The sequence below is a fragment of the Geospiza fortis genome, unplaced genomic scaffold, assembly GCF_000277835.1.
Source record: "Geospiza fortis unplaced genomic scaffold, GeoFor_1.0 scaffold20, whole genome shotgun sequence".
Taxonomy (NCBI): Eukaryota; Metazoa; Chordata; class Aves; order Passeriformes; family Thraupidae; genus Geospiza; species Geospiza fortis.
The window spans coordinates 464,188-477,296 of NW_005054374.1; the positions used below are offsets into that span (position 1 = coordinate 464,188).

Here is a 13,109-nt window from a genome sequence, read left to right on the forward strand (position 1 = left end):
ATTTTACCTAAACTGCAACAAAAAAGGATGACAGTTTGAATAGAAATCCAAGGGGGGCAAGGCCAAATGTGAGGAGGAAAAGGTGAAAGGTCTCAATAGACATAACTTGATTAGTTTTTCCCTTAGTAAAACATATTACAAATGAAAGTCTAGTGCCCTCTATTGCCAGCAGTGGTGATTACTTTGCTCACTTGGTACATCTGACACATTTCAGGGAAGTTCTTGTTATTCTACAAGAGTTCATAAAAACAAGAACACAAAGCCAAATAATTTTAACATAATGAAAATACATGCATTTTAGTCCTCCTAATTTTACTAATTCACTCAGAAATTTCAGATTTCATTATGCAATACTGCATCATTTTAGAAGTCTTTAAAATGTAGTCTGTATTCACTCAGACATTTCTAATGGTGAAAGTGTTTTGTTATGCAGATGCTTGTTGTTTCAGATAATACACTTGCACAGGTGTTAGAAGGGGAGTCCTTTTTGTGGAAAACATTTCAAGCCTTAAAATTTAATTTGGAGAAGTAACATAACCTTTGCACATGCAAAAAACCAAAAGATACTGAGAATATCTTCACAATCTTCTGTGGCCCTACTGCAGCAGTGACAGGTTTAATTCTCTCTGATTAATGAGGACTTCTCCTCCAAGCGCTGCTGCACTCAGGGGCAGGATGTCTGTGGCACCAGAGCTAGGGAATGGGATTGGAGATGGGCATAGTTCTGCTGGAGAAAGAGCCCATTTTCCCCATGGAGAAGCTGCTCCTGAACTGTAGCCAGTTTTGAATTTATGCCCACTAAGACAAAGCAGAGGAAACATGTCAGTGCTTGTACAGTCATGGGAGCAGACAGAAGCCAGCCTCACTTGCAAGAAAAAGGTCTTTTGAGATACACAGCCAGCAGCCTCAGCTCCACCAAAAGATTTGCAGATAATGAGGTGGAAGGAGAAGTTTCACTTATCATCAAAGTGAAAATTAATCTGCTCTCCAAAAGCTGTCTTGTTAAACTGCAATCATTTAGACATTTTTCTGGGGAGAAAAAAAGCCTACAACGGGCAAAGTTGTAAAGTCTCCTGGTAATGGGAGAATGTTCTGGAGGAGAAATTTTAGAAAATCCCTTCCCTTCAGGCACATAGAAAAAAATCTTCACTGTCTGAACATTAATTTAAATAACACCCTAAAATGCAACCACAACCAATATAGAGACATTTTGATTTGCTTTTTTGTTAATGTCAAACATCCATCTTTGTGACTTTGAAGCCAAACCAAAACCTATTTTTCTCCTTTCTAGGTTTTTAGTAAAAGGGTTCTTTTCTCTACAAACAATTTGCAAAGCATCTCCAGCTGTGTGACAGCCACAATGGGTCATGAGGCTTGGGCTTCTGATGTTACCAAGAACTGGAAAAAAAAGAGAAATCCTCACTTTTAAACACTACTTTGGTTTTCTCATGCTGCATTGTGACACCCCATACGTTCTGGGGCTCTTGCTCTCACAGGAAGTGATAGAAGAAAATCTCTATCTCCAGCACTCAAACCCCTACATTGGGCAAAATTAAATATTTATAAATAATAAACGGATCATTTAGGGAGATGCTTTCTAGGTATTTTAACACTAATAAGCTAAAAAATTGTTTTTTAAACAAATTATAAAAAAGTCAATAAGTTAGTAAAACTGAAAGCTTGCATGCAGTTGCTATGTGCAAAATTCAATGAGGATCTTTGCTGTCTTTAAACTGTGCCTGTTTCTCTTCTTATATGTAATGTTCTGTTTGTGACAGATTATTTGGTCATATTAAAAAAGCTATAAAAATATATTAATAGATAGCACAAGTTCCAGAATGAAATTCTAAGTAAAATAAATAGCAATATTGCCATTTATATTATCTTAAAAAGTACAGTGAAAATATTTTTTAGTAAAATTTGTTCCAAAGGTAATTTAATTGAAACATAATAAATATTTAAATAGCAATTTAATATTTTACTGCATCCTAAGAAAATATGCAGAATATAGAACTAATGGGTTATGATATAGATATAGATCAATGTAAATTATCCCGAGTATGTGTATTGACTGATACTTCCTTATATATTCTGGAGATATCCAGAAAAAAATAAATTCTTAACACTTAGCAATGCAAATGTGTTTTCTACACCAGGTTTAAACATCATTTGGTTTCAAAAGCTTTTTCTTTAACGATAGAGAATGGAAATGATGGGCCTTTGGTGTGTCCTTGCAAGATGTATTATAAAAAGGTTATTGCCACAAGAAAGTCTGGGATTTTAAAACAGGATGTGTCCCAAGGGTAGTGTTGATCACACAGAGCTGCAACTCAAAATTAAGAACTATTAAATTTCCATGAGAGCTCTGGTTATTTGCCGTGTTGCAGCAAATAATTGGGCTCCCACATTAGGAAGCTGTTCTTTCTCATCACTTTTACTGTAGCACTTAGAAAGGCTGGCAACAGACATCAAACAGAGTAATTAGGTACTTAGGATGAATAACTATCCATCATGGCCTCTAACCAACAACAAATAATACCAACAAATATTTTTTTTCAGATTTATCACAAATTCTACAATTTTAAGTCTATCAGATTTTCTGAGAGTTTTCTTTTGAAAGGAAAAAAATTCTGAGGCTGCTCGCAAGGTATGTTTCATGTTTAATTAATGAACTGAGCTAACATCTACCATACTAATTTTTAATATGTGAGCTTTAAAGAACTGATAGATGTTTTAGCACAGACACAATTTCAAAATTCTACAAACAGTCCATCTTTTGTTTGCCCTGAAATCAATGTTCTTAAATGCGATACCTGATCCTCCTTTGCATGTATCTCCAAATTAGTGCTCCTTAGATGAACAGACCACAAGTTTCTTTCTGGTGAAATTCAGCAGAACTCTGACAATCTAATGGCAACCTGGAGCTCAGCAAACTTCTGTTTATCTTGTTTCTCCAACAGGCTTTTGTGCAGTCACTAAGTTTTCTGTAAATGGCTAAAGCACCACAGCTATCCAAACAAACTTCTCTGAACTTCTCTACAATGACGCAAAGTTTTGTTCTGCAAAGCCAGCACTGATGTACCCTCTGGAACTCAATTCTAAACCTGAAATCCTACAACAGCAGCACACCCAACTGAGAGCTTTTATCACCTGGAACAACTAGGGATCTTTTCTGGTCTCATAGACATGCATATGCAACTACTGTTCTGATTCCAGAAAACATAACACACCAGCAGACAGCAGTGCAGCTTGAGCACACTGATCAGAATCTCAGAGTATAGGTTTAAATTCTAATTTTCCTACCAATCATCCACTCATCTAAGTAGCTGTCTTCATTTGACATATAGGTTAGCTGTCAAGAAAGCAGTTTGGAGAGAGCTAATATTGAACATTTTAATCTGTGTTTTTGTGATTTGTTGCCAAATTCTGTCCCTCCCTTCAGCTCCTCTACTTGGTTATTAATTCTTGTCCAGAAATATGGCTAAAGACAGATTATTCACAGGGGTAAAAACATTTCCATAGAAGCAGAGTCGTTAAAAAGTTGACAAATGAGACTATTCTTGTCTTCTCCACAGAACTTCACCCAGTTACTCCCATCCCAGAGTCTGCACAGAAATCATTTTTCAGTGAGTACCTTTTAAAATTTATTTTTATTTGAAGTCATTGTGAGTGATAGCATGGAAAACTGAGCAAGTGTGTCAGCAAATGCAGCACTGTAAATTTCTCTACTGCATGTCAGACTTCTGGCAGTATTGTCTCTCTGGACCTCAGCTGTTTGACACACTTCCTCAAAAGACCAGCAAACCATGCATGTGTGTCAGTCATTCCTGGTGGCTGATGTGCAGAAGGCACTTCATCTACAATAACAAGAGACCACTAAAGAGTCTTGAATAATGTGCATTTCAGTTTGTCCATGAGCTCAAGAAGGTGAAAAGCTCAAGAAGGTAAAAAGAACTGAGACCATCACCACACCTGCCATGATATAAGCCACATACAAACCCTGAGTAATTAAGCTGTTTTAACTGCTGTGCAGTTTGACTAAACCTGTAAGCAATGCCCTCTTGTGTGTTCCATTTATCCTTACATATAACACTTGACTGAACAATTTAGTTGCTATTCTAAACAATTTCATTAGTAAGAGGTGTATTTAATTTTGCTGACTATTATTTACTAGCCACATATATTTTAAATGAAACTGTCAACCTTCCTTTCTTTGGCATAGGTTGCATCATTACTGTGTTTTGTCACGTGATCACACAAGAATGCAATCTAATTCCACAGTCACCACACAAAGAAAGGCTTCATAATGTTTCCATCTACCCATAAAAAGGTGGCATTTTTCACAACTTAAATTCTCCACAAAAAGGAGAACTATCGAATGATCTTTGTTTTCCATAAAGCTAAGTAATGCAACATTTGGTATCCTATTCATCTATTTCCATATTCTGATTATTCAATAACAAAAGGAAGAAAATCCAAGCATGAGATAAAGTAACCATAAAAAATTATCCACTTTTTTTTCTCCCCAAACCTAATGTGCTTTATTTTCTTCCACTTGTTCCTACCCAGTTAGAGATTAATCATTACAGTGTTTACCTGAAAAAATCCACTGTCATATATTATGTCTTCTTTGACTCTGCAGTGGAACTTTCTATTCTTTTGCAGCAGAAAGGTGGAAAACTTACTTAAATCTCTGAATTTGCAAGTGATTTTATCAACATCTGCTTTTTGCTATCATAGAATAAAACATTGAAAGCTCCTTCACAAACTATTATGAAACCCTCTTAAAGGTTAAGCTTTGATTTCAAGCTAATCATAAGGGTATATCCTAAAATTCAAGCTGCCAAAGTTTACCATTATTAGCTCATGTTCTCTTCTGTACTAACAACAGATACTTCTACTGCTGACATTAAAATTGTCAGCAATTTGAGATACTCTCTCTATAATGAGGGAACAAAAAATGTCCATATTTCTTTGGCCAAAGACATTTACTCTTTCCTTTTTAGGGCTGGGAGTTGCTTTTTTATTTTTTACCTTGTTTTTTTCTGGAATTTTAAAGTTTTCCTTATAGAATTAGTTGGCATGTAAAAGTTCTTTCCTGTATGCAAGTAAAGAGTATTCCCATCTTCAGTAGCACTTTTTGTTTGGAAGCCTATTATGCAATAGGGACAAAAATGTGAAGCAACATAAAATCATTTATAATGTGATACAGTCACTGTTAAGGTAATTGTTGTGTCTGTTCCCAAGTCTCAGCTGAGAGCTGTCACACTTGCAGGACTGTGACAGATTTGCATTCTCCTAAAACACATAGTTCAGGATTTCAGTTATACCATATTTTAAAAGTTTGTATCTGAGAAAAAACTGTCATACCCAGGACCAGACATATCTCTAGTGGGAGCTCTAATTACAATTCTATTATTAAAAACTAGGTTATAATACTTTCCTTTAATATCATTATGTGCACCCTGCAGAACTTCATTATTTTATAAATAAATTTCATCTGAGGTCAAAAAACCCACTTTCTTTCTGAATAAAATGATATTGAATTATTATGTTCCACATTTTAAAAATTGCTTTAAGCTTTAACTTATTGCATGGCATTTAGATGGTAAACCAAGAAGGTTCACTCAAGAAAGTCACACCCCATGTCTATGATTGCAAAGGGGAAAAGAGAGGTCTCTCGGATTACCTTCTCCCATTTCTCTTACACTTTCTCTTACACTTTAACTGTACTTTTTTTATCTCATAAACACTGAAAGCCAACTTTTGGCCCTTCCTACTGAAACTTTGATTTTCTTATAGATGAGTCAAATACTGTAATTTTCAAGGCCGAGATTTACTGCATAATCCAGTTTCTGGCTAGCAAAAGAAGTAAGAATTAGAGAGAAACCTTTTGAGCAGCTCTAGGAGGGACCTGCAAAATTTATTTTCCCCACTTTTTTGGTTTAGAGCATCCTACCCAACTTGCTAAAAAAAGTCTGAAGAGAGACACAGCCCCACCCACAGCAACTAAAATATTAGTGACATTTCTATCTTTTCCTAGATACCCTTTCACAGAGTTCTTGGTAACATTCCAGAGGTTTTAGGTTCTGCACATCTCAGAGAGAAAACTGTCAAAATTGTCTGGCTGTAAGTTTGTTATGGATTTTGTGTTAGGGATTTGACTCCACAGCTAAGAGGTATCAGACTTCACTGCTAAACTTGAGGCATCTGAGTGAAGCAGCTCCGCCTGGTCCATGATGGATGTCACTGTGGGCATGGCCAGAGGAAGGACAACTCTCCTCCCCCACAGGTAAAGATTATATGTGGGTTCTCAACTTATGCTGATGGCACATAAATTAGAAAATTATTTGTTGCAATTCTTTACAGCTTCTCACATTTTAAAGCATTATTTGTATTTACATCACAAGTTATGTGGAACAAATTGCAAATCTGAGTGTTTTGAAAGCTTAGTCCAAGAATAAATGCACTGAGACACAGATGCTCTAGCCACTGAATTTTTAGGAAAGTAATGGCAGTTCTCTGGGGAGAAATACACTATTCACCCAACAAAAAAAAGAAGATTTAGAATATTTAGAAGTGGGTTTTATTTTGACTATATAAAAATGAGGGGGCTTGCATATGGAATGTAGTGGATGAGAGAGAATTACCTAACATAATTTCATTTAACCCTAAATATTTTACAGTTAATTAGTGACCTGGGTTTCACTTTTCACAAATAAGAGAAATGAATTATGTCATACACTTCTCTGTCTTAATTCCAACCCTGTAGGCTAATCTACTCAAGACAGCACCCCTAGAACTGCATAGGATTGAATAAAAAGCAATTCTGCAATGAAAGTAATTCATTTAGCACTTTTACAAAGCTAACAATGATGAGAAATCACTAACAAGGAGTAGCCTGCTAACTGAAATCAATTCCACAGCTAGAAACAGAGATGGATTTGAACCACTGCAAACAAGTCAGGAGAAGAGGGATAAACTAGTTTTTACATGGAAATCCACCTTCATGTATTGAAGGCCACCTCTCTGAACTCAGAAGAGGGAGAAACACTGCCCTGGGACTATACAGCAAGACCTCCTCTATTTCTGTCTTGAAAACCCCAGAAAGAAGTAATTTCTTCAAGATTTAAAGATCAATAGTTTTTTGATAGCTGAAATAAGAACGTCCTGTCCAAAAAACCCAGGTCATGCTTCAGGCAAATAAAAACTTGAATCATAATGTTTAGGTTTTTTTTTTCTCAGGGCCCAAATGAAGAGACAGAGATTAATACTTTTACAAATATATGTTTACAAATGCATTTTCACTTGCAACTGAAAATAATGTTATACAACTCAAGTAAAAAGTACCTAAACACCACTACACTACTCTTAACAAAATTAGAATTGGAGGAAAGGCCTCTAGATCTTTCAGATGAATGAGTCAAACCTAACATTAAAAGCATGTGTTGATAGATATTTTCTAAACCTTTCATAATTCTTGTTATTCTTCTGCAGACTTGGTCCAAGTTTTCTCAGTAATTGCAGCTTTGCTATTCTATAAAACAATCATTTCTGAGAAAACAATGCTTTAGGAGTATTAAATTTTTTTTATATATAGAAGAAAAACAGTTACTTTTCATTTTCCACAACTATTTCTGTGACCATAAAAAGGCCTAACAGGTAATACATTTCAAATTAGGCTATATCAGATGATGGTTGCTGTGGCTACTTATTCATACATGGAAAAGCAAGATTACAAATTATTCGAGCTAAAATCTCACTTTTGCCAAGAAAAATAAAAGAATTACATCTTTCACCCTCTATGAAGCGCTTCCATTATCACAAAGATATTAAAGTTGGCTTTTTTTATGCAATAGTACCATGTTGTGGATTCATTTTATTTGTGATTCAACACAGCTCCCAGACCTTTAATTTGCTTCATTACCAGCCCAGCTATCCCCCCCTTCTGTATGCAGATGTTTTACTGCTGTCCTAAACATAACACTTCAGAGTTGTCTTGTAATTCATCATTCTTCAAGACAGGATTTCATCCTGATCCAGTCCTTCAAATTGCTGGGCATCTCTGCTGCAAAGATGCTGAGCACAAATGTGTGCTAAGTCACTTGAATCAGTATTAGAAAATGCTCTAGGCCACAAAAAAAGAAAGCCTATGTGACTCCCTAATGAACTAAACCAGTGCTAGGCAGGTTCTTCAACATTATGGTGGTTGTATTCAGATTATTTCACTCCCCTTTTTTAATGAGTAGAATCAGATGGGACACAATCAAAAACCAGACTAAAGAGAAGACACATTGCAGCTACTATTTCATTGCTGTCTATTGCCTGGAAAAATGACAAATGATAGGACTGATTTATTTTATTATTACTGGCAAATAAATTTGAGTCATTATCCTCCAGGAATTAAAAAAAAAAAGTTTCAGCAAATTAATAGCTCAGGCAGAACTTTTCCTGAGTATTCAAGATAAAATCATTATACACTGTCAGAAGAGCATGCTTTAAATAAATTAGCTATTTGGTCTTATTTTCCCCACTCCATTTATGACCTACCATTCTCAAAAATAACTATATCAAAACATATTATAATTTACTTTCATAATTTGTTAACTGGATTACACCTCTTATCTCTGACCTTGCTCTTCTCCAATTCATCCAGTTTCATTAAAGATGCAGTTGCAATTAGAAACAAGAAAAGACAAGTCTAATAGAGGAAACTCCTTCGTACATTAGAAACATAACAAAGAAATCAAACAAAGAGTAATATGGGTGCATCACTAGTTTGAGAAAAGGTGAAGTAAATTGAGGCAGAGAACACCTTAAGAAAAGGATGGCTTCCTATATTTCAATCACTGGTAAGTCAAACAAAAAAAGCTTAAACACTTTTTCTAAGAAATCCATCAACTCCCTTCAGCAATATCTGAGACTAGGAACTGTTATATTGAAAACTAAGTTTCACTGTAGGAATATCAGGTTTCTTTGGTTTTTTTGTTGTTTTTTTTTTAATATACAAAAGTTATTTTCATCAATAAGTAAATAAATATATTACCTTAGCAAACTGTGCATTTATCCATTTTGTGAAAGTTTTCTTTTGAACATCTTCCCGTTCATCTGCCAGAGAAAAGGAAAGTACTTCATTAGAATTATTCAACAAAATAATGCAATATTATTGATTAATGTTTCAGTTTTGCTTTATTGTAAATTACTAATAATACTTCAAACACAGGCAGGAATTTTTTTTAATCTATTCTTTGAAAATTGCATCAACACATTCTGAAGGTCTACAGGTCCCCTTCATAGCCAGGGTCTATAGTCCTAGTTCAACTGACCTATCCTGTGGTTTCTTTTCTCCTGGAAAAGAACATATTGCAGTAGGACCTGAAAAGCCCCATTCTAATTTTTAATTTCATATAGGTATAAAAAACCCCAAACATGTCATCTGATGGTTTTGGCATCAGAAAACTCTTCTACAGTAGAAAAGTACTTGAAATAACATTATATGCGCCTCCTCAAATTGCTTGAGGAAGTGAAACCTTCTGAAACCCAACAATAGCTCTCCATTGGCAGCCCCTGGTGGACCTCATGTCTTTTTTAACTTGCAACTATTTACCTGTCACAAATTGTTATCTATTTTTCCGCCAGTGGAAAAAGAAAAAAAAAACCAAACAAATCAAAACCAAACCCACACATATATTTGTTCAGCCGCACATGAAATTATTTTTCAATTCTTTAATATGAAATCTTTGTAGAGGGAGATGATTTATTTTAGGCCTTGAGTTCTCTAAGTTATAAGTACAATCTTGATACTGAATGGAACTGGACAAACAAGGGTAAAATTGTGATGTATTTTATATAGGTTGAAAGAGAAAAATTATTTCAGACTACAATTTGTAAGCATTTCCTCAAAAAGATCTATTAGGCATCATCCCTGAAATATAAAGGACAGATTTCTTTGCTTGGCAAAATAAAACCAACCTCAGCTAGAACCGAAGGGTATACATGGAAAAGGGTGCAGAATGCTTATACTAAAATAAAGTTCATCCAACACAGCCTTTTGGTTTGCAGTAAAATTCTCTGCACTTCTTATATAAAAAGGGATATGAAATTTCCTTCTGAAATGTATAACAATTAATAACATTAATGGATTCAGCTAAATTTGAGTGGCAGGTATAGACAAGCTAGAAGAGAAATGCATGGCAGTATTAATATACTTTGCTTTCCCTCCCTCCACCTGTCCAAGGACCCAAGACAAGACAAATTTTTTTGATACAAATGTATGTTTTGTTCTTAAAACCTCAATATCATTTTAAACATACCTTTATTACCAGAATGTTTTCCAGTTTCAAAGATACAATATACTCATAAAAAAATACTAGTTTGCAAAGTTACTATAGCATTATAAAGAAGTACTGCATGCTTGAAGGAGCATATTCTGAGTTCAGATGATCTTGAGCAAAAAAAAAAAACCACAATAGTACAAGTAGAAACTTCTGTCACTAATATATATGAGTATTTGCTATAATAAACTTTCTAGAATTCTATTACTATCTATCCCAAATAACACTGTCAGCTTCATCCTTTGGCTGAAAGTAATACTTGAATAGTTAAGAAACTCATCTAAAAGCAGCAGCATGTGACGGAGATGCATGCCTTTGGTAAAACATGATGCTAAAGCTGTTAAAAATTTTATTTTTCCCCACAAGCAACACTTCTTTCTGTTTTGACTGTAAGTTGTTTATTATATGAGTTTTGTTTCATTCCAGCCTCATGCAGTACACAGAAGATGAGAGAAGAAAGATACATTTTGTTGGTAGAAGTTAAATATTCAATCTGATGTTATATTACAAACTTCTTCAGCAACTTCATATAAAATATTACACATAAATAGCAGCTCCTGTTTAATCATCTCTGCTAGAACTGCCAAATGCAAATGGGTTCGAAGAATAATGTGGCCTTTAGCAAGGGAAAGGAAAAAGAGAAAAAATCACATTTTCCAAACTGTTCAAACAATAATATGTGATATATTGCAGGGAAAAGGAAAGAGACAAAAATACCTCCTTAAACTGTTCAAACTTCTGCTTTTCCACCCCAGGCAGTTGTAAAAGCGTATTTAGTAGCAGAGTGGGTTGTTTGTTTTAGGGCTTTTTGTTTGTTTGTTTGTTTTCCCATAAAGATATATGCACGTTTAACTGCTAGTCACCAATTATTCATGTCCACTGTGCTAATAAAAACCAGGGTCTCCTGAGAAAAATGAGAGTCAACCTCACAATCTGAATGTTTGAAACTTCTTCAAAGTCCTGGCAATGCTCTGCTACTTTTAAACACAAACCTATTCTGCTGCTGTTATCTTTATACAGAGATCACTGCAAGCACTTTCATCTCTAGGTGCTTGCTCTGACAAGTTTATACCACAACAATTTGTTAGTGACAGCCTCCTAACCTAAAAATGAATCAATCTTTTGGTTATGCATGGCATGATTTCCCCATTGTAAACACGATTTTTACAAAGAGATGTTCTCTTAGCCCAGATTTATGGATTGAATGCTCCATGTGGAAGCTGAATGACATTTATCTAGGTGCTGCAGAAACATGCCAAGAGCACTCCTCTGCCACTTTCATAATGCTGTGTTTATAAGAGATCCTTCAGCAGTGAGCCAGTGAATGTCCTTGGAGGTGCTTTTACTGTGAGACAAGAATAATCAAATGGCCAGGCCAGGTAATTCCTTCACTTGTTCAAAGAGTAAGATGGTATGTTTATTTCTTTTCTTCCAAGCTGAAAGAATTGCAGAATTGTGTACTGTCTTCAGGTTAGATTTAAACACTGCATGGATCCTGAATTCCTTTATTGCAATAACAATGGGATCCCTTCCCACAGCAAAAATGCTTTTCTCAAATTGATGGTCTTAGAACAGAATAAGCTTAACCTCATTTTCCGTAGGTTATCAACTCAGAAAATAAATGCTCTGAGGTCTACAAAACCCTTAGAGGAAAAAAAAAAGATATTGAGCAGTAAAATTCACCTGATTTTCATGCCCTAGAGCCTCTAGTACCACTGACCAGATCTTGTTTTAACTACACTGCATTCACAGATGTGTTCTGATGAGCACCCAGCTTTGAAACTGTGAATGCAAACCTCTCAGGTGAGTTAACTGCACATTTGACTTTTGAAGTATTAGTCCACATTAGGCCTCATAATAAATTATGACCCAGAGAGAAAGTGCAGTATTAATGAAGCTAATCATCTGACAAAGGACAGTTCTGGCACTTAATCAGGCAGCAAGGCTAATAGAGACAAGTGGCACACTGAAGGATGCTTACGAACAATCATGATTCAACAGCAGAAAGATGCTATTAATAATGGCAACTGGTCACCATACAACTTTCCTAATATACTTAACAGCTCATGTTTGCAACCTACCACTCCAATGAATTTCTCATCTGTCTTCTACAAGAAAACTTCCAACATTATGTTGTCATCTCTTAGTAAACTACACCTTTTATTACTCTTATTTTTCCACACCACCCTACCCCCTCAAATGCTACCAAACATATTAAATAAAAAATAGTAACAGGAAAACAATATTTTAAATACCAGTATACTCCAGATGATATTCTGAAAGTATACAGGATTGTTACCAAATCACTAAGAAATAATACTTTTAAAAAATGTGATCTAGAAAATACCAAAAAGATTGCAAAATGAACCAAGGTTCAGAAACATACACTATGTATGTCACTACATCATTCCATTTATACAATAAAAGCCACCTCCCCACAGAAAACATGTAGCAGGGAGAAGGAAATTTGCACTTTGTCACATCCTTCCATTTTTTTCTAGAAGATCTTTAACCTCTCAACTCTTGACACACCTGAATAAATAGTTCTTTCACTAACTCACAGAATGGCTGAGGCTGTAGGGTACCTCTGGATATCATCTGGTCCAAGTGCCCCAATCAATCAAGGCCACCTAGACTGCATTTTACAGGACTCTGTTGAGTGTGGGGGTTTTTTTTATTATCTCCAAGGATGGACACTCCACAGTGTCTCTTACTACTACCACATGAAGACTGCATCTTCAGCCTTCCACAGATCTGGGTTGTGTTTCCCAAAGC

At 35.3% G+C, this 13,109-nt stretch overlaps 1 protein-coding gene across 1 annotated transcript in view; it reads right to left on the reverse strand.

The window, feature by feature from the left end:
• Positions 1–13,109, reverse strand: part of LOC102031458 (dystrophin) — a gene marked incomplete at its 3' end in the record, with an annotated part of 438,907 nt that overhangs the window by 321,980 nt on the left and 103,818 nt on the right. Inside the window, exon 2 of the mRNA XM_005424869.2 lies at positions 9,047–9,108. Within this exon, the coding sequence (XP_005424926.1) occupies positions 9,047–9,108 (62 nt within the window). The remainder of the gene's footprint in view (positions 1–9,046; positions 9,109–13,109) is intronic.